Below are 23,413 nucleotides of genomic sequence, written 5' to 3' on the forward strand. Positions count from 1 at the left end.
CCCTACCAGGAGTGGCCTTTGCCACTTCCCTTGCCAGCCTTACCTCCTCTGGAGGGTTTGGAGCCCTTTAGATCTTTAGCAGGAAAGGACTGTTTGAACACCTTATCTGAGGACCCTGCCATCCTGCTGGTCGAGGGTTTGAGGGATTGCGGCTGTCTTGGTAGGTGGTGGAGCCTTACATAGGACCTGTATGTTAAGGCCCTATAAAGAAGGGAGTCTTTGCTGGACTTCCTCCATCGCTCAGCCGCCCTCTTGAACTCTTTAAAGGCTTAAAGAACGCTGAGCTGTCAACGGTGTAGTTCCTAAGCTTTGTGATTTCAGCCTTGGGGACCTGCCTATGGAACCTGTCAATCACAGCATCCCGCCTCCTCATAATTGCATTCGGTCATAGCTTAACCTGGTGGGATTGGGATAGGAATTCCAAGGTGCAAGTGCCCGACAAGAGAAAAATTTCCATTGACCTCCTTGTAGATTCCTTGGACCAATCCTCTTTTCTAACAAGGTGGCCAACTGATCCCAGCCACAGATCACACCACGAAGTAGCCTGAATAGCATACTTCGCCACCTCCTCCATGTTTAATATCTCGGGAGCCAAAAAACGAGGCCGAGAGCCCACACATACTCTCGAATAGGACCCGCTTAGAGAGGGCCTCTACGGAAGAATCAATTGGCTAAGTCAGCAGGGGCTTGTCTGTGACCTATCTCCTCTACTGGATAAAGGGCGGGAAGAGTTTGGAGGACAAGCCTGCTCAAAGCGAGCTAGACTAGCCAGCAATCAGTGAGAATGCCTTCTTTCTCGCTGCTGTCAATCCCTTCAATCAGAACAGGGCTGTACTGGAATTGGGTGGTCTTTGGGTCCCATATACATGGTCCAAGACTGTGTCTTTGTCTTCCTGAGGAGCAATCTCATAGATGGCCCTCATGCAGACTAAGACTTGTCAGAAGGCGTACTCTGGCTCCCTTCGTTAGGCTTCTGAGCTGTACTTAAGACTAGCAGCCTAGAACTAGTCATAATTGGAGTCTATATTTTCACCCACATCCAAGCTCTCACCCATAAGAGCCAAGGGGGGGGGGGGGGTCGAGGACATCAACCAAGGGAATGTCGCATGCTGACATTCCTACCACTGGAGAAGATCTATCTCAATCTTGCAGGAGGGATGCATGTGCCTCTCTGTGATCAGCAGGTGGTACTCCACCAGAGAAGGTCTCGAAGGTTCCTGCTGTCCAGTGGAGGTATGAACCTCTCTTGCAAGAGGTTTCTCATCTTCGACAGTGGTCTAAGAGACAGGACGGAGCTCCAGTGGCACTACCTCGGAGGGGGTTTTAAAAAAGCCTCTGCTCGAACAAGGTGAAGGTCGGCGTGAGGAGAAATTGGCTTCGTCATCATCCTCTTCTACTTTGTGGTTTTGTGGTCAGAACTGGTGTTAACTGCAGGCGAGAGAAGTCTTGCTGAATCTCAGTACCCGCCCTCTCAGCTCCACGGGGTCTCTTGATGGGTAAGACAACCATGGGGGATTCCAGGGCCCTGCAAGAAATAGGTCTCCTCCTAGGACACAACCGCCTGCCTGCTGGCTTTGATGAAGGTGTCACACCAAGAAGGGGGTTTCCCCACAGATGACACATCTTGAGTGTCCTTGGGGAAGCCTATTGATGGAGATCACCACTTTGGGGAAAGCTCTCTCGGTACCTGGAAGAGAGATTGATTGATTTGAAGTTCTCTAGCATCCTGACATCGAAGGTCATTGACGGCGATATCGTTTATTATAAATAAAGATTAAAAGAATATAAAATTAAAACCAGAGAAGTAAATGTTATAAAAGTTAAACAGCATTAAGAAGACCTGCTTCCGATATAAATTCAAAAATGCCGCTAGAAGTAAATATCCTATCAAAGTTGAATAGCATTAAGAAGAACTGCTTCTGATATAAATTTAAAAATGCCACTAGCATTGTACGACATATGTCCAAGGATCTTGGCAAGGATGAACCTGCCATCTTCACCACGAGCCTCAAACAGATATCTATTTCTTTCAGTGCTATAAGTGGGGCATTCAGTCAACAAATGCCTCACTGTCAAGGGTATCAAACAGTCGTCGCAATATGGTTGGTGTTGGCCAGCCAACAGAAACTCGTGTGACCAATGCGGAGACGACAAAGAGTAGTCCCCCATTTTCGGGGCATCCCATTATACCTCCAAGGGGATATACCAATAGATATTTGTCTCATCTTATTTTCACTTAAACTATCCCAATACTGTTGCCAATTGTTATAAATAGAATTCATAATTGCTAGTAAAAAAATCATTACAAAGAATGGGAGACCTTCTTGGTAGCAACTCGGCTGCAGCACTCTTTGCCAATGAATCTGGCTCTTCATTTCCACACACACCTACGTGTGTCGGAACCCAGCAAAATCGAACAATTATACCTTTTAGGCCAATAATTAAAAGCCACTCTAAAATCTTTAAGACTAAAGGGTTACTAGAATTAAAACATTTTAAAGCTTGAAGGACACTTCTTGAATCACTATATATGGTAAAATTGCTCTCATCTTTTAAAGCTATTTTCTCAATCCTGGAACTGAGAGGGAGAGGGATGCTTAACTTGCTCAATCCGTACAGGCATCTGCAGATTTTCCTGGGTGATCTCCTTGAGGTGCTCTGGAGTGATGGAAACCCCAGCAAACTTATTTGGAGGTTCCCTGAACCCTTCGGGAAGGAAACCGGCCTACTGCTCTTGCTGGAGAAGCTTGACGAGGTGTAGGCTGCTCCAACACTGCTGGCCCTTCTCTGAAGACTCGTACCTGGATTGACGGGTGCAGGACCTTGATCGCTCTCGGGAAAGTCTAAGGTATGCGCGGAAACATCAAATTCACGCACACTCGCGTGTTGAGTGCGCTGGAGACCTCAGACGAGCTGGAGATCGATAAGCAGGCAAGCGTGAGCGGCAAAGCATAGGCGATCGGTGAGCTGGAGTCATGTGATAGCAAGCTGCGCTGGAGATCGGTGAGAAGGAGAGTGACCAGATAAAGTGTGGCACACTGGTGAGCAATGGACTAGTGAGAATCGTCTGGCAAGAGACCGACAGCGGAGGACGAGAAGGAGAACGGCAAGCTGGAGAAAAGCATGCTGTGGAGTGGCAATCATGAGGTGGCAAGTGATCGCGAACTGTAGAGCGGCGAGCAGTGGTTGAGCGTAGAGCAGGCAAATGACATCATGAGCAGGTCAACGACAGTCAGCAGAGACCATCACGAGATGTTGAGTGACAAGCACAAGTGGGAGAATGGCGAGAAGAGTGTCGGTCTCTAGAAAAGGAGCGCTGCCTGACGAAGGGCGAGGGCAAACGTCTGGGAGCGCAAAGAGGACTGCGGTCTCTCGAGGACGAAGGGATCCGAGGACGCCAGGGGACTTCGTCAGCAGAAGGTTCGCATTGGGAAGGCGAGCGTATGTGCTGGTCTCATCCGCACATAGGACTAGCAGGAGCAAAAGAAGGTGATAGGTGGGTCTTGCAGGCCGCAAGACCGTCAATCACTGTACCTGCTGGAGAAAGGACTTCTACTTCAGAGGACACCGGAGAAGGAACCCTCTGGGGCCAAAACTACAGAAGTTCTACCAAAACATCCTTGGAAGGAGGCCCTGTAACACCCAGCAATGGCCAAACCTGCAATACATCAGAAAGGGAAAAGGACTCACCCGAAGGTGAAGTTGCTTCTCTAAGGGAGACGGCAACGTACCCGTAACCCTATGCTTATCCTGGTGTTAGCTGGTTTACGACACTACTCGAATGCCCCTTGAAAGAGGTCAAGTGAGCACAAGCTATGGGAAGAGACCAGGGGATCAAGGAAGATGTCCAAGGTTTCTTCTCCCTTGAGGAAGACCATGGTAAAAAATCCCTCCCGGATAACTTCTCACGCTGACGCCCAAATCTCTCCCACTGGGAGGCAGACCAAACTCTACATTCTTCACAGGTGTTACCCAGGAATTAAGTAGGAAATGAAAAAAAAAAAAAAAAAAAAAAAAAGCTTACCTATAGGCCTATGCTAGATCACTTCCTTGCTGCGTTCCTGTATGAGAAGGAACCAAACAAACATATTTGTATCCTGATAAGAGATAGATGAGCCACTCTTAGCTAACTTTCTGATTCTAAGGCTAAAACGAGATAAATGTTTTCAAATCTTCCAAGACGCTTCTCGAATCATAAATGATTTGAAGTTTTTCTCAGGCACAAGATTCAAAGTATTGACTATAGCTATTGTTTCTACAATAAAAATAAAGGAAGTCTGGTACTTTAGCAAGACATGCCTCCCACTGGACTACAGGCTACTCTGAAGATACTGTACTCCTTCAATTAAATGGTTTGATTCTTGTAGGCAAAAAATAAGACCTTCAACTAGCATATGGTTCTGGCTAATTCCTTGATTTAAAATTTACCTTAGCTATGAAACAAATTTCAAAGGAAGCAGCAATGGGAATTGTTATATATCTTGATTCTGAAATAACACCTTATTTTCTCCCATGTTTAAGGAAGTTTCTTTGGTATTATTTCTAAATTGGATAGGTCAGGATACAGGAATTTTCTTCTAGTTACTAATAATTCTTGACATATTCGACATGCAAATAAATTCAAAATTTAAAAAAAAAAAAATCTACAACCCTGTATTAAAGTACTGTACTGTATATGGTTATGGCCTCATATGATTTTTCCTAAGGTCTTTTAAGATGTGAATGCTATCACAAAGCTCCTAATCATATTCTTTTCTTCAATTATTAAGTAATAAACTTTATAAACACAGACAAAACAGCTCTGGTGATTAAGTTAGGCAACATCGTTGTACAAAGTGGTGTAAAATTTGCTGTGTATTTTAATAGAAACTAAATCCACAGTAATAGTCCACTCTAGGTTAGGTACTAGGTCACTTCCAAATATTGTTGGTTAGCTTTTTTTTTGGTATGTTTACAAGACCATGCTTTCCATATACGGCTAAATCATGCAAAGCTATTGTTTTCCTCTATTACTTTTTCATGATTTAGTACAATTCGCCACATGGGAAAAAAATGTTATTTTCCTTAGTAAAATAAATTTTTGAATATACTTACCCGATGATCATGTAGCTGTCAACTCTGTTGCCCGACAGAAAAATCTAAGGTCGGGATACGCCAGCGATCGCTATACAGGTGGGGGTGTACACAACAGCGCCATCTGTCGAGTAGGTACTCAGGTACTTCTTGTCAACAAGAACTCAATTTTCTCCTCGGTCCACTGGTTCTCTATGGGGAGGAAGGGAGGGTCCTTAAATTCATGATCATCGGGTAAGTATATTCAAAAATTTATTTTACTAAGGAAAATAACATTTTTCAATATTAATCTTACCCGATGATCATGTAGCTGATTCACACCCAGGGGGGTGGGTGGAGACCAGCATACATGTTAACATTAGAAGCTAAGTATCCCGTATTTCATTTTAGCAGTTATTCAAAATAACAAACATAAAATAAATAAGTACCTGGTAAGGAAGTCGACTTGAACCATTACTCTGCCTTTTTAAGTACGTCTTCCTTACTGAGCCTAGCGATCCTCTTAGGATGCTGAGCGACTCCTAGGTGCTGAAGTATGAAGGGCTGCAACCCATACTAAAGGACCTCATCACAACCTCTAATCTAGGCGCTTCTCAAGAAAGAATTTGACCACCCGCCAAATCAACCAGGATGCGGAAGGCTTCTTAGCCTTCCGTACAACCCAAAAAACAACAATAAAAGCATTTCAAGAGAAAGATTAAAAAAGGTTATGGGATTATGGGAATGTAGTGGTTGAGCCCTCACCTACTACTGCACTCGCTGCTACGAATGGTCCCAGGGTGTAGCAGTTCTCGTAAAGAGACTGGACATCTTTGAGGTAAAATGATGCGAACACTGACTTGCTTCTCCAATAGGTTGCATCCATAACACTCTGCAGAGAACGGTTCTGTTTGAAGGCCACTGAAGTAGCGACAGCCCTAACTTCATGTGTCCTTACCTTCAGCAAAGCAAGGTCTTCTTCCTTCAGATGAGAATGGGCCTCTCTAATCAAAAGCCTGATGTAATAAGAAACTGCGTTCTTAGACATCGGTAAAGCAGGTTTCTTGATAGAACACCATAAAGCTTCTGATTGTCCTCGCAATGGCTTTGTACGTCTTAAATAGTACTTAAGAGCTCTTACTGGGCAAAGTACTCTCTCTAGTTCGTTCCCCACCAAGTTGGACAGGCTTGGGATCTCGAACGACTTGGGCCAAGGACGAGAAGGAAGCTCGTTTTTAGCTAAAAAACCAAGCTGCAAGGAACATGTAGCCGTTTCAGATGTAAAACCTATGTTCCTGCTGAAGGCGTGAATCTCACTGACTCTTTTAGCTGTTGCTAAGCAAACGAGGAAAAGTGTCTTTAATGTGAGATCCTTAAAAGAGGCTGATTGAAGCGGTTCGAACCTTGCTGACATCAGGAACCTTAAAACCACGTCTAGGTTCCAGCCTGGTGTGGTCAACCGACGCTCCTTTGAGGTCTCAAAAGACTTAAGGAGGTCCTGTAGATCTTTGTTGGTGGAAAGATCTAAGCCTCTGTGGCGGAAGACCGCTGCCAACATGCTTCTGTAACCTTTGATCGTAGGAGCTGATAGGGATCTTACATTCCTTAGATGTAAAAGGAAGTCAGCTATCTGCGTTACAGAGGTACTGGTTGAGGAAACTGCATTCGCCTTGCACCAGCTTCGGAAGACTTCCCATTTTGACTGATAGACCCTGAGAGTGGATGTCCTCCTTGCTCTGGCAATCGCTCTGGCTGCCTCCTTCGAAAAGCCTCTAGCTCTTGAGAGTCTTTCGATAGTCTGAAGGCAGTCAGACAAAGAGCGTGGAGGCTTGGGTGTACCTTCTTTACGTGCGGCTGACGCAGAAGGTCCACTCTTAGAGGAAGAGTCCTGGGAACGTCCACTAGCCATTGCAGTACCTCGGTGAACCATTCTCTCGCGGGCCAGAGGGGAGCAACCAACGTCAACCATGTCCCTTCGTGAGAGGCGAACTTCTGTAGTACCCTGTTGACAATCTTGAACGGAGGGAACGCATACAGGTCTAGATGGGACCAATCCAGAAGAAAGGCATCCACGTGAACTGCTGCTGGGTCTGGAATCGGAGAACAATACATCGGGAGCCTCTTGGTCATCGAGGTAGCGAATAGATCTATGGTGGGCTGACCCCACAGGGCCCATAGTCTGCTGCAAACATTCTTGTGAAGGGTCCACTCTGTGGGGATGACCTGACCCTTCCGGCTGAGGCGATCTGCCATGACATTCATGTCGCCCTGAATGAACCTCGTTACCAGCGAAATCTTTCGATCTTTTGACCAAGTGAGGAGGTCCCTTGCGATCTCGAACAACTTCCTCGAATGAGTCCCTCCTTGCTTGGAGATGTACGCCAAGGCTGTGGTGTTGTCGGAGTTCACCTCCACCACCTTGCTTAGATGGAGGGACTTGAAGTTTATCAAGGCCAGATGAACTGCCAATAGCTCCTTGCAGTTGATGTGAAGTGTTCTTTGCTCCTGATTCCACGTGCCCGAGCATTCCTGTCCGTCCAGTGTCGCACCCCAGCCCGTGTCCGATGCGTCCGAGAAGAGACGGTGGTCGGGGGTCTGAACAGCCAATGGTAGACCTTCCTTGAGAAGAATGCTGTTCTTCCACCACGTCAGTGTAGACCTCATCTCTTCGGAAATAGGCACAGAGACTGCCTCTAGCGTCATGTCCTTTCTCCAGTGAGCAGCTAGATGATACTGAAGGGGGCGGAGGTGGAGTCTCCCTAACTCGATGAACTGGGCCAGCGATGAAAGTGTCCCTGTTAGACTCATCCACTGCCTGACTGAACATCGGTTCCTTCTCAGCATGCTCTGGATGCATTCTAGGGCTTGACTGATCCTGGGGGCCGACGGAAAAGCCCGAAAAGCTCGACTCTGAATCTCCATACCTAGATAGACAATGGTTTGGGATGGGATGAGTTGGGACTTCTCTATATTGACCAGGAGACCCAAATCCTTCGTCATATCCATAGTCCATCTGAGATTCTCCAGACAGCGACGACTTGACGAAGCTCTTAAAAGCCAGTCGTCCAAATAGAGGGAGGCTCTGATGTCTGCCAAGTGAAGGAATTTGGCCACATTCCTCATCAGTTTGGTAAACACAAGAGGTGCCGTGCTTAGGCCAAATCACAGGGCTTGGAACTGGTACACGACCTTTCCAAAGACGAACCTTAGGAAAGGTTGGGAGTCTGGATGGACGGGGACATGAAAGTATGCGTCTTTCAGGTCTAACGAGACCATCCAGTCTTCCTTCCTGACCGCTGCTAGGACCGACTTCGTCGTCTCCATTGTGAACGTCTGCTTGGTGACAAAAGCATTGAGAGCACTGACGTCCAGCATCGGTCTCCAACCTCCTGTCTTCTTCGCTACCAGGAAGAGACGGTTGTAGAAGCCCGGGGATTGATGGTCCCGGACTATGACTACCGCTCCCTTTTGTAGCAAGAGCGACACCTCTTGATGCAAAGCTAGCCTCTTGTCCTTCTCCTTGTAGTTGGGAGAGAGGTTGATGGGAGAAGTTGCTAGAGGGGGACTGCGGCAGAACGGAATCCTGTACCCCTCCCTTAGCAACTTCACAGACTGAGCGTCTGCACCTCTGTTCTCCCAAGCTTGCCAGAAGTTCTTGAGCCTGGCTCCCACTGCTGTCTGGAGAGGTAGGCAGTCAGATTCTGCCTTTTGAGGACTTGGAACCCTTCTTCGATTTGCCACGATGACTGTCGGCACGGGTACCTCCTCTGCTGGAGGTTCTGCCACGAAAGGGCGGGATGAACCTAGACGCTGGTGTGTCCATCCTAGGTCTAGGCACGGAAGGTAAAGCTTTGGCCTTACGTGCGGAGGACGCCACCAGGTCATGGGTATCCTTCTGGATCAACGAGGCAGCCATCCCCTTGATCAGCTCTTCCGGAAAGAGACACTTGGAAAGCGGAGCAAACAACAACTCCGACTTCTGGCAAGGAGTGATCCCAGCCGACAAGAAGGAGCAAAGATGTTCTCTCTTCTTAAGCACTCCCGACACGTACGAAGCCGCAAGTTCACCGGACCCATCCCGAATGGCTTTGTCCATGCTAGACATAATAAGCATGGCAGAGTCCTTATCCGAAGGGGAAGTCTTTCTGCTTAACGCTCCCAAACACCAATCGAGGAAGTTGAAGATCTCAAAAGCACGAAAGACTCCCTTCAACAGATGATCCATGTCAGAAAAGGACCAGCAAATCTTAGATCGTCTCATAGCCAGCCTGCGGGGAGAGTCAACCAGACTTGAGAAGTCGCCCTGGGCAGAGGCAGGAACTCCCAAGCCGGGTTCCTCTCCCGTGGCATACCAGACGCTAGATTTGGAAGCAAGCTTGGTAGGCGGAAAGATGAAAACAGACTTTCCCAGCTGCTTCTTGGACTGCAACCACTCTCCCATAACCCTCAAAGCTCTCTTGGATGAGCGTGCGAGTACAAGTTTGGTGAAGGCAGGAGCTGCTGACTGCATGCCCAAAGCAAACTCGGAGGGAGGAGAGCGAGGGGTTGCAGACACAAACTGTTCCGGATACAAGTCCCTGAACAAGGCAAGGACTTTCCGAAAGTCTAAGGAGGGAGGCGTAGACTTGGGTTCTTCTAAGTCGGAGTGCGGATCGTCCAAATGCGCAGCTTCGTCGTCATCAGATACTCCATCATCCGAAAGCTGAGGAGGAAGTGGCAAAGGTGGAGCAGAAAGCTGAACGGCTGAATCCGGCAGCACGGGTGCATGCGTAGCTGCTGCGGATCCAACATCATGCCGCTGCTGGTCAGTCTGCGAGCTGGCAACAACAAAAGCAGAGTGCTGGTGCGTGGGAGGGACTGCCGTTGGTTGCGGAGCATGCCGCATGGGTTGCGGAGCATGCCGCATTGTGTCAAAACACGGCAGCTCGACAGCACCTTCCCACTGCTGATGCGGTAGCTCACGCATGTCAACGGAGGGTGCAGCATGAACATGCGTCTGGCAGGGTGGACTGCGCATCGGTGGTGGAGCTCTCACAGGTGGAGTGTGGGAGCAGGCAGCCGCAGTATCTGCTGAGCGCACAACCGTGGCAGGTTGTAGGTTAACTGGTGCAGTGTCAACCTTCTCAGCACGATACTCCTGCATAAAGGAAGCAAGCTGAGACTGCATAGTCTGCAGCATGGACCACTTAGGATCTACCGTGGTTGGTGCGGCAACAGACGGAGTAGTTGCCTGCTGCGGAACCACTCTACCTCTCTTGGGAGGTGTGCAGTCTTCGGAAGACTGCGGCGAGTCCGAACTGACCCAGTGGCTACACCTGGGCCGTTGGACTCGCTCGGAAGGGACCTTACGCTTGAGAGGTCGTGAGACCTTGGTCCAACGTTTCTTCCTCGAAACTTCTTCCACAGACGAGGAATGATAGGGCTCATTCGTCTGTTTGTGGATGGGACGATCTCTGACAGATACGTCCGCAACCACTGAGGGTACATCCGTACGCTGATCAAGGCCTGCCGAACCCTTTGGTCCTTCGACATTGCTTCTCCCCTGGGCTTGGGAGCTTGCAAGAGGTCCCGGACTGGGAGGACGACTGGCACGAACAGATGTACCCTCATGCGCAACACTGACACTGACACTTTTCACTTCACTTGCACTCACTACACTTCCCACTGCACTTTGCGCTTTCAACTCTTTGACATCTGCCAAAAGTTGATTCCGGTCATTAGCTAATGACTCCACTCTGTCACCAAGAGCCTGAATGGCACGCATCATGTCCGCCATGGAGGGTTGAGCACTAGTAGCAGGGTCGGGAGTCACCACTACAGGGGAAGGAGTAGGTTGAGGGGCATGGGGAGAGGAAAAATCAAAAGAGCGAGAAGAACTCCTCCTGATCCTATCCTTCTCTAGCCTACGTGCATTCTTTAGGAATTCGTTAAAATCGAATTCCGAAAGCCCAGCGCATTCCTCACATCGATCTTCCAATTGACAGGATTTACCCCTACAATTGGAACAAACGGTGTGAGGATCTATGGAGGCCTTCGGAAGACGCCTAGAACAAGCCCTAACGCTACACCGCCTGTACTTAGGGACTTGAGAATGGTCAGACATCTTGAATTGTAGAAATAGTCAAGGGGGAATTCCAAAATCTAGCAAAGTTCATTAACAATTAATCCAAATCTAATCAAAAAGCTTGATAAGCTAATGATAAAGGTTCCTGAATAGCGAAGGCTAAAATCTAGAGCGAATACATCACCAAAATCGTGAAAAACAACTCCAGAAACAACAGCGTATCCAAGTAGGTCTTGCCGGTGGCACGACAGAGGAAAAATTGAGTTCTTGTTGACAAGAAGTACCTGAGTACCTACTCGACAGATGGCGCTGTTGTGTACACCCCCACCTGTATAGCGATCGCTGGCGTATCCCGACCTTAGATTTTTCTGTCGGGCAACAGAGTTGACAGCTACATGATCATCGGGTAAGATTAATATTGAAAAGTTAAAATTATAAAAGATCTAACCTGGTTTCCTCACTAAACGACAGGGAACTGACATCATCAACATAGTTAACCAAACAGAAGTTTGTGATGCCAACGTATATTTGATATATATTCCAAATACTGTATATACAAAATTAAAAATGGAGTAATTACTAAAAAGTGTCCATAAAATATACAATTCACAAATAGTGACACTTTTGAGTAATTATTCCATTTTTATTTGGTATATATTTGGAATGTATATCAAATGTACGCTGGCATCACAAACTTCTGTTTGGTTAACTATGTTGTCAGTTCTGGGTCATTTAGTGAAGAAACCAGACTAGGTTTTTGATAATTCTATAGTTTTATTTATAATTTTAACTTTTTTCCCATGTGGCTAATTGTTTTAAATTATGAAAAAGTATTAGAAAACAATAGCTTTGCATAATTTGGCAGTACATGGAGAGCATGGTCTTGTAAACAAATACTTTTTCCTTATAATTGAATAATTTAAATATTATATACCGTAACTGTTAAGGGAGCTGCTAATGTATGGAAACTTTCATCAACATTTATAACACAACACCAAATAATTTAAACTGGCTAATACACAACTTTGTTTCAATAAATAATGCAAAATCATACTACCAGCGTCAGAGAAAAAGATTCGACATTGCTCACAGATTCAAACGGTAAAATTATGCAACACGGAACTAAATTTCCAATAGAAAAAAATTTTCCTACAGTAAATATTGTGCTATCAACAAATCTGACCATTTCCACAGCAAATTAACTGTACGTCCCCTACCCACTCTAGACACAGGAGGGAACCTGGGGCTTTGGGTAGGCAAAAATAGAAAAAAAAAAATAAAAAACACGATACTTAACACCTTTGAGATTCATAAAGGCCACAGAACCTAACAAAACATCCTAACCTAGTTGTTACCAGGTCACAAATCTAACAGGGGACCCCCGACCCTCCTTTCCAGGTCACAGACCTAGATGTAAACAAAAGTGAAATAAATATTCTATGAGAATATGATGTCAATATTTCGAGAATTTTTTGTGGATTTATTATACATCCTAGACAATAATGTATTGAGAATTAAAGTTTAGTTTTGCCATTATTTATTGATTCATCAGTAAATTTCCACCCCTCATAACCCCCATTTCCCACTAGGTGGCCCCATTACCATAGGATGTACTGTATCTTATTAACTATTCATTTGCAACGTAAATAATGGTCAAACATAAATAAAGGTAATTTTCAAATAAAATGCATGTTTTTTTTTTAATAGATCACATTCCTAAATTAGCGAAGCTTTTTCCTTTATTTTTTTATAATAATAGAGTACCATTCACACTGCTCAGAAGCACGAGTTAGGCAATGAAGATGTTAGCTATCAGTCTTCTTTTCTTTTATTTAACCAATCTGTGGTAAGTGGCACATACTGTATACTGTACATACCATCAAGTACTATGGATCTGTTGAGAGGTGGAACGTAATAAGCTCAGGTGGGCATTTAAATTCAAAAGGAGACTAGAATTACGAGCCTAGGCCAAATGACATCCACACATGTTACCTGCCACCTAGGGGTTAATCATGTGCTCAACATAGTATCAGGGGTATAAAGTACCCTAATTTACATGTAGTAGTCTCCGTTATATTGGTTAGCATCATTGGGATACAAGAATTTCACCAACATGAGCTTCTTTGATACTTGGTAGTCATGGCTTATGGTAAAGAGCTTTGCCTAAAAACAACACTGAGTACGGCCATAGCCAAAGTTACTCGAAGGGGCCAATTATTGCGTAAGAGATCAAATGCTAATTTGCTATTAGGGACAAGTACTTATTTTTGTATTTATGGACTTGGGTTAAATAGCTTGGTAAAAGTTATCGTTGAAAAATACAATGGAAGAAAAGAAGCAAAGTAGGTTATAAAAGAAGTGCAGCTAGAGGAAGAAGGAGCACTGCAGACCTTTACGTAATGTCTTACATTGCACATACAAACCCAAAAACAGAGACAAGAATATGCTACTTAAGCATTGTTGACTATGGGAACATTTCGAAAAGGAACAATGCACATGGTTTTCACCTTAAAAGACTTTGTTTAGCATCAGCCTAGCTTAAGCTTAGAAATATGCTATGGCCTCAAAATCACTCCTCGCCAAACACCGAAACTGAAATTCAATGTATATTATTTATATGAGATTACATTTACAATTAACATTTCAAATACAGAACTAACTATATTTCAACAATACTTTAACTTTCATTTTGAATAAGTTTACCAAGCCATACCAAGTTTTCTTTAATTAATAAATACAAGTTGAGGAATCAACATAGGAATGATTCCACTATTAGATTGGGGTTTAAGATTTAACATTAAGAATCATTATTTGTGAACCAGCATTAGTAAACATCAAAATACCAAGTTCCACCTAACCCAAATAGGATGCAGTGTCCTTGCTAATTGGGGGAGGGGGGGGGGAGGAATTGCTTCCTGCAACTAACCCACACATAACTCAATTGACCTCAGATGACAAGCTTGCTCATTAGAGAGGTATCTAAGATAAGGGGCATAAGTATAGTTATAAAGTAGTGCCTATTCTGCACAAGTGAAATCTATAAACAAAACATAAAGCAATTACCTAAAGCACCAATAAAAACTAGTGGTGGTTCAGTAAAATTCCTTTGTAAACAAAAATTATTTGAATGGCAAAATATAAATCTGGGCCTGCAAATTAAGCTTTAGTCTAATAAAACTTCATAAATTAGCATAGAAACAACTCAACATGGGTATAACACAGTGCAGCATACAATAAGCCTAATTCATTCAACTCGGTTCCCCAGCGATTTTTCAACGATAAATTTGGCTACAGTAGGATTACAACAACCTAATATTTGCCTCAACATCACACACATAACCACACACACACTTGAAAAGACATGCCTAGGCTGGGTAACCAAGTATCCAAAGCCTGTTTGACCTAGGCCTACATTAGCCTGAACATTTAGTTCTTTACCGGTTACCAATGATATAGGGTAACAAATTTAACATACCACTAATAAACTTCGGTCGCATTGATATCCAAAGATTATAGAACAAAACAAATGAAGGTATGGCTGGCTTCTCAGGATGAAATAGACCTGAGTGAGAGAGGTCAGCTGGGTTCCGTCATCAGTCACTTTACCGTCTTGAAACAACTGTACCTTTGAAGTCCTTCATATCTTTTGAATTTCTATTTCCAGAGATTCTTGGGGTTTGTCGTTAGGCGGCGGTGACCCAAAATGTTGGCGGAGAATGCAGCTTGCCACCCCCGAGGGCTTTTAATAACTAAAGGTGCTAGTGTTTACAAATTGTAAACAGCCTTTCATTTCGTGGCTTTCAGATTTCGACGAGATTTATAGATTATCAGACTCACCCTGTAATTTCCTAGATGCCGCCATTGCTATGAGAAGCGTCTGTTGAGAAAAGTGTTCATACTTGGCCAGAAGCCTTTGCACATACAAGATAAAATTCAAGAAAATCACTATTATTATTTTTATTGACACCACCGACACAATATGGCTAACATCTAAAAGCTTCACTCTCTTCAAGCTTCGAGCAGAAGCCTTTCCGAACACAAAGAGTTCCGAACAGCAATCGAGCCGAGATTAGAAAGAATATATTTGTATCAATCATTTACTTAAAAACCAATCGCTCCCACTCTAATCTCTATTTCCTTAATGTCTAGTCAGTTTAATGCTTTTTCCTTCGGAATGTTGTTTGTATGATACAGTTCCTTCTCCAAAAAGTGACCCCTGTTCGAACACTAAAGGGTTCGAGATATTTTGAGACTATACCGTCTAAAAGCTTTCTTGTCGTTGTTCCTGCACGGAATTCCATATGCTTTGTAAAACTACAATGCATACTATTGGTTTTTAATACGAATTCTTAAATTTCCTAGATTTTTAAAATTATTGTTTTCTCTATATTCAAAGAAATTATTTTGATAATGATGACAGAATTCAAGAAAGTTTTAGACCGACACGAAAACAAAGACAAATATTGGAACCCTAACCATTTTCAGTTCGAGAAAAGAAACACCGAGGGAAGGATGTATCGTTCGACGCTGGACTATATATTTATTTATTTATTATCGGTTATTAGATTGTGTTGCTGATTTGAATTACTGGTTTAGATTGAATAAATTACTGTTAATGTGTGTGGAATTAGAAAGATTTATTTCGCGAACGTTTTTTCGAGGTAAAAGCTGGAATGACATTTGACAAGGCCATCGGTGTAGTACCAAAACATAAGTTGCTGTCGTTTTGGTCTGTTGGTCTTAGAGCTTTGATCTTTAAACATTATTTATTTTAGTTTAAATGGGCCTATTTTGACAGTTTCCACTTAATTACATGATCTATAATGAGACTTAATTTGCTTGCTAATGACAATTTTTTTTCAGGTGCCGCTATTAAGCCAAAAACATTTGTGGAACGAGACAGTTTTCAACTCTAGACTACTTTAAATCTTCTGGTCCACGATCTCTCAAGGATGTAAACTGTGTTACAATCTACACAAGTTCCTCTTTAATTGCATGTAGGTTAATTGGTCGTTATTACCTGTCGGAAGTTATAATATCAGATACTCTCGGAAACTTTTACAGCCTGGTGTGACATGTAAATGCTTGATGCGATAGTTTATACGGATACCCTTTATCAGAAAGAAAAAAAAATCATACGTGCCAGCATTAAGACACATTGCACTTGGTTTCCGTAACATTCGTCTACTTTAAAATTTTTTGATCTAGTTTGCTGTAATTAATTTACTTAATCCATCAGCGGTGTTTTGTTGTGTCTAACTTTTACAAGTATTTCAAATCCTTGAAAAGGAAAGCTCTAAAGATAAACATGTCACGTTTACTCGTGAACCGCTGAATTTTAATCTATATAGGTTCGTCGAATTTCATTCTACACAATATCCTTGGTTGTTGGTGACTTTTGTTTCCCGTAAGTTTGCATTTCACGGCTAAATCTTCATCTTTCTCCCACTAGCAACACCAGAGCTCAAGACAAGCTTAATAGGCTGGTAGCATATTGTCCACGAGTCTTTACACATGAAAATGCTGTACATATCTTACCGTCCTTTCTCTCTCTCTCTCTCTCTCTCTCTCTCTCTCTCTCTCTCTCTCTCTCTCTCTCTCTCTCTCTCTCTCTCTCTCGCACCCTAGGCTTTATATTGATAATTATACTGTATCCATATTTCTCGAAGCCAAATTTTCTGCACACAAAAAAAGCGTCCTCCCCCCCCCCCCCCTCGTATGTAAATATCAACCCCACTTGTCAATTAATGGATACAAAGGTTAAGATTTGTTTTCACTATAAAAACAAATTTGCAATTTAAACGGAATTTCCATGTGAGTTCGTTTATATTATTAAACGAATATGTAATTTTCATTTGTACATGTGATATATATATATATATATATATATATATATATATATATATATATATATATATATATATATATCACTTTCTAATACTTTTAATTTTCAATAAATAATCCATCATATTCCACGATGATATTGAATGGCTCCTGTCTCGGGTCTTGTGCCCAAATTCAATGCACCTCATTCCATATCACTTTTATAATTTACATGTCGAACGCTTCTACTGAATATCATGAACCTTTTTATCTTTCCTTTTCGTATATCACCCACACCTCACTTCTAAGAAGGAAAGTTGGCTCAGCAATTCCTTCATATATCCCTACCTTGGCTTGGATATTTACTTTGTCTCTTGAAAACCTCCCTTGCTTTTTTCCAGTGTCCTACCTACCCGTAGCTGCATTTTTTTTTCTAACCTGCGATACCTCCACTCCCACTTTTTTTCCCGTCTTACTACCCGACCTTTTCAATTTTTACTTTATAGTACAATCGTAGAATTTTCTTCCAGCTGAATAGGCTTCTCCAGGGCTTAGTAGCAGACCTAATCAAACAAACTCATAAATCCAAATCCTCTCTTCCATCACCGACTTGACTCATCTCGTCTTACCATTTACTCTCAAATACTTTTGAGAATCGACCAACGAGGGAGGGAAGGTGTTAATGGCGTCAGTGAACTAACTTGATGCACTTTGTGCATTATTACAGTGTCTTTGCAACATCCTTAAATCCTTACCTGCAACCACTTTTTACCCTTTTACTTTACTGCCATTCCTGCTTCCATTTTTCTCATTTTGCTGTCTAACTTTAACTTCATAATGCTACCAACGCCAGGTACTTTGGCACTAAATGGCCTTCCTGGCCATATTACATATCAAATTCTATCAATCGTAAATCAACATGAACGAACAATCTTAATTTTGCGCCATGCATAGAAACATTCATTGCTATATAAAATTCTGTTTTATATAATATTATTTAAAAACTACCATTCATGAACCAAATTCGTATCACATCACAACTTTACAACTACACACAATGTTCTTTCTTTGAATTCTCGTATCGCTTCATCCAAAAAGATGTGGCACCCAATGAGTTATATCCCAACCATGTAACAAACTTAAATTCTATACAAAACCAGCCACCTCTCCCTTTAACATATTTCAACATCACTTATTCCACCACAAAAAGAAAAATATATTGGTGTACTATATTCTAGTGTACATTCATGATTTCCACGTTTATCTACTGTTTTGGTCATAAGCTTTATCTAGGTTAATGTATGCAACACCCTATTTTTTTTTTTTTTACTTTCACATCTATCTATCACATGTCTGTTTCATCATTACAAACACTCAATACGTTGTTTTAACCCACATTGTTCTTCCTCTATCAATCATTCTTTATCAGTCTTATGTCAATTCTTCTTTATGAGTCTTATGTTGTTAAGTGGAATCCCATAATTCACCTTCCCTTAAATACTAAGTAGCATTACCTAACTAGAATTTAACAGTTGCCTTTTTGATTTTTGCATCTGCACTATGGAACAATTATACCTCTCATTAGATCTTTCAAAATTCCATCCAGACAGGCCTTAAAATCCGTATTCAGAGACTCAGCCATGCTATCACCATATTCCTGATGCATTTCAATTAGTGATCCATTAACTCACATCTCCATACCTTGTCCTCAATGTTTAGTTCCACTGCATTCTCAATCTGATACTTGGCTTTCCACTCTTGCGTCATCAGCACTACATCTCTTTTTTTTCAATACCACATTCAATTAAATTTGGAAACACTCATTCCATCAATCCAATGCGACACAATTTATTCTGAGATTCCTTTGTTCACTTACCATGATTTCCTTACTGAAAATATTTTTTGCTCACCTTCTTCTCAGCATTCATATTACTTATATACTTTTCTGTCACTTTCTTGACTAGCCTTGATTATTCCTGAAATGCTATTTTTTTTTTCATTCACATAACCTCTCATTTCCGTCTCCTACCACTTACTGTTTTTATTCCCTCTACCTACAAACAATTTTTTCTTGCCAATGATCTGTCACGGAAGCTTACATCAGCTATATTTAAATTTAGTACAATGTATAGTACACAAATGATACCGGGTATTGTACCTTTCACAATAAATACTTCCAATCATAAATAGAAGTACATCAAAACCTTCAAAACATGGATAAATAAAATAATTTGATATGTTAATGTTTTGCAATAAGGACGAATTATTTATTACCTACAATGGTCTCATTTTTAGTTCATAAAATTGCATCCCTACTCTCCGGAATGGATGGATTGTTATTCTAGTCGGGCTGAATACATGTTGATCCTTCCTCACCAATCTTCCTTTGCTTTTTTAGCAACAGTGTGCTTGCTTATGACAGCATCTGTATTGTCTTCACATTCTTACAGCAGCCATCCCTGTGACTTTAAATGTAATAATTATGGAAGTGCTTCTAGCATTATCACATTTGCACATCACAGCTTTTGCCAAGCCTCTGGCATTTCTCCCTCTTCTAAGCAGGAAGATTGCCAGTTTTGCTCCTGTGACACAAAAGGTTTTCCTGATACACCCTTAGAGTGGTTTGCTTCTACAAAGTCAAAGAAACTCTCACAACTCATCACAAATGGAGATCTCGGCACCCATTGAATGACCTGCAATAGGTTATGTATGTTATCATTATGGCCCACACCCTGAGGTATTGCAACACATCTTAAGACTCCCTATCGTCAATATACCAGACATTTGGCTTGTAGATAAATGTAAGAAAAACAAGTCATAGTGCAACAAACTAAATTAAACCAGAATATATCCATTTTCACTGTCAATGATACAAGGCTCCAGGTGTGCAATTTTTCAAAAACCAGGGTAGTACTTTCATCCACCACTGACATCGACAATGATCAGACTGAAAAAATAAACTGGACTTCATGTGCTTTTGGGAGGTGGGAACAATGGTTTTCTAGAACAAGCACAAAAGTCCAAGCATATGAAACAACACATATCTCATCTATCCTCTCTTAGTGCAGATGCCTGGTGTCTATAAAGATGACATCTCAGGCAATTAGAACATTTTTCATATTTTCAATTTTTAGAGTTATGGGCCCTAGCTGGAAAGGTCATATTCCGCACACATAGATTCTGGAATAAACAGGATGCACAAGTATAAAAGGTGTGTTTACTACGCACCATCTAAGGCATGGGATTTATATGCCTGACGAATGGCTCCCATATCCTCAACCTTCACCTCTACTGGACTAATGCAACTCTCCGGTTGTTGTTACTCGTCCAGTCACTCTTTGGTCTCATAGAACAGGTGCTCTTGTTTAAAACATTCTCACAGCTATATAGCATCTGGCTGTGTAAATGACGCCCTTCATTCTCGATGGCACATTTCATAGTTACACAGTTACTAGCTGCTCCTTCAGCAGCAGTGTACCCAACCAGCTACTCTAGTGGCTCACTTGCACTTAGTCAAGCCTGCTATCCATAGACTTGGCTATGCTAATTCATACACATGCAATTACTGGAGTGTAAAGTTCATCTGGAATCTGCGGCATGATATTGATACACTTGCACATCCCTCATCTGTGCATAGTCACACACCTGTCCCTCACTCAAGTCCCTGTGGAATTGTGTTCAGTACCTTCTTTTCTCAACTATGTCCACGATTTACCTGTTACCAGTTAAGGTATTTCCTCTGAGGACTTGACTGTCATGGAATCAACACCTACTTTATCCTTGGTACTTGGAAAGACCTCTAGTACTCAGTTCTTAAATAATGTTATTACGGGCTTGTTTGCTGTCTGTAATTTCACCTATTTTTATGATTTCTCAGTTGGAGTCAGTGACAGCTCAGTACCCTTTATGCTTCTAAATAATCACATTCATAAACCATATGCTACTGATTTTTCTTTTTGTCACTTAAGGCTGCAAAGGTTGCACCCTGATCCACTGCGGTTTCTGCTGCTCCAATGAGAAGCAAATAGTTTTTGTCTTCTTGAAAAAAAGCTGATTCTTATCTTCAGTGAAAAGGTAACTAGATTCAATCATTGGAGAGTTTTGGTTATGAGTGAAAAAAAAAAATCCATACTTATCAGTTTTATGAAGCTTTCTTCATCAAATCTTTAAGCATGAATTAAAACAAATAAATATAGAAGTCGTTATAACCTTCTCAGGCAACTTTGTCTGCTGAACAAAATTGAAGTGGGACAACCTCTACAAATGGAAGAGGAAGCAAACATAATGTAAGATATTAGTTACGCTGAACCCATGGTAGGTTACTTCTGAAATGAAATGATATTTTCTTAAATGCTCGATTTTAAATGATAAATACTATAACGGCCATCTTCTTTGAGGAAATACCCTCGTGTATGCCAAAACGTCGGCAATACTTCCCCATGGAAATTTAAATCTAAGTAGGAATAGTTATTTAGTGGTTTTGTATCTTTATTTATATTTAATAGTTACTGATGACATTGTTGAACAGAAAAGGATATATATATATATATATATATATATATATATATATATATATATATATATATATATATATATATACTTTATATAAGTATAATTTTCTCAATCTCATATGGATAAAATATTTCAAGAAACGTTGCTAAAGATATATAAATGTTACAGATTTTATTTCGTGTTCATATAGAATCTCTCTCTCTCTCTCTCTCTCTCTCTCTCTCTCTCTCTCTCTCTCTCTCTCTCTCTCTCTCTCTCTCTATATATATATATATATATATATATATATATATTATATATATATATGATATATACAGTATGTATATATATACATACATATATATATATATATATATATATATATATATATATACTGTATATTATAGTAACCTAATGTCACTGGAAAATAAAAGGCAGAGGGTATTATAAAGCAATTTTACCTGTATCAATAACTTTTTTTTACCATTCGATAATTAATCAACTATTTGATGTTTCTTATTTTTCTCTGACCATAGTTCTATACTTTGAATCATTCTTACCCAGTAGATGCATGATTAAACACCTGAAAGCGCTGGGTGCTACATTCTGCTTTTATTTTCCGTGGTGTATATATATATATATATATATATATATATATATATATATATATATATATATATATATAGATAGATAGATAGATAGATATATATATACTGTATATATATATATATATATATATATATATATATATATATATATATATATATAGTGCAAGTGTACATAATTCTTTTAATTATATTAAATAATTCTATACAAACCCCTCATGTTGCAGAAATAGACACCGTCCCAACCCCTGTTTCGATTTAGAAACACACAGTTCAGTCTGCCTGTAGAGGGCTGGAAGAGCATGGACTGCCAGGCGGAAATGAACAATTTCTACTCCTCTCTTGCAAAGTATTTTGAGTTAGCACTATGAAGTGATTAGTTTGTATTAAAAAAAAATGTGTAATTTTAGATTACTGTCTACTTTACTGGCGTTTATATTTAGGTTTGTTTAGAAGTTCTTGGAAGCACGGAATTAATTAATGTTTTATTTTCTATTGCATCTACATTATTGATCGATTAGTTGGAGTATCATTAATGTTTTCATATTGAAAAAAGATCTGGAACTCGGCTTCAGGTTACCACGAATTTCTTTTATTGACAGCTTTAGTAAGTTCTTCATAATGCGGTCAACCTAATGGGGGGGGGGAGAAGCCTGAAAATTCAAATTATTTTTCAAAAGTGATTTTTGACTGGCTGGAGGAGGAAATGTACTGTACTGAGTACATCCTGCATGATGCATCTGTAGTAGTGCAAAGAATAGTTTGGCCCCCTATTTTGGGATATACCCACACCCCGTTAATATGATCATCTTTGAACTAATATATATATATATATATATTTATATATATATATATATATATATATATATATGTATATATACATATGTATATAATTATAGAAGAAAGATAAAATGACAGGAAATTACTTGATTGGAAATAAATCATATGGGACTAAAAGGAAATAAGATTCACGGGATGTTGAATATGTCTCGTGGGATTTAAAGCGCTAAACAGTCCATTGTAACTAATGAAGAAATTCAATGTTTCTCAGTATTATGATGAGTTATCAGACTTTGTGCTACTACTCTTCTCATCCATGAGTATTGTCATGTCTTACCAACCCAATCCTGGACTTGCTTACCTAGACATTAGCTAGACATATCAGATGAGGATTTTGGGTGGCGGGGACTTCTTGTCTGGTGTATCACTGCTTCCTTTTTAAGGTGAGATGTGCTGTGCAATCATCCCCTTAGGCAGCGACCCTGTTGTCAACATTAATGGAATTTTGCATTTCTTCAAGAGTGACGTGTCACACAGATCTTCAGTGGCTGTAATTTAGTTATTCCGTCTATAATTTGTTTGGAAAGCCGTCCATCAG

General features: G+C 41.1%; 1 protein-coding gene across 4 annotated transcripts in view; it reads right to left on the minus strand.

Moving 5' to 3' along the window:
• Not3 (CCR4-associated factor Not3) overlaps window positions 1–15,120 on the minus strand; it is a 247,433-nt gene extending 232,313 nt beyond the window's left edge. For 2 of the 4 annotated variants that reach the window (XM_068358982.1, XM_068358964.1), the window contains exon 1: window positions 14,954–15,120. In XM_068358982.1, coding sequence (XP_068215083.1) covers window positions 14,954–14,978 — 25 coding nt within the window. In that variant the 5' untranslated portion in view covers window positions 14,979–15,120. The other 2 variants (XM_068358991.1, XM_068358973.1) reach the window with 2 other exon arrangements.
• Between the last annotated feature and the right edge of the window lie 8,293 nt (window positions 15,121–23,413).

Source organism: Palaemon carinicauda, chromosome 2, assembly GCF_036898095.1.
Source record: "Palaemon carinicauda isolate YSFRI2023 chromosome 2, ASM3689809v2, whole genome shotgun sequence".
NCBI classification, from domain to species: Eukaryota; Metazoa; Arthropoda; class Malacostraca; order Decapoda; family Palaemonidae; genus Palaemon; species Palaemon carinicauda.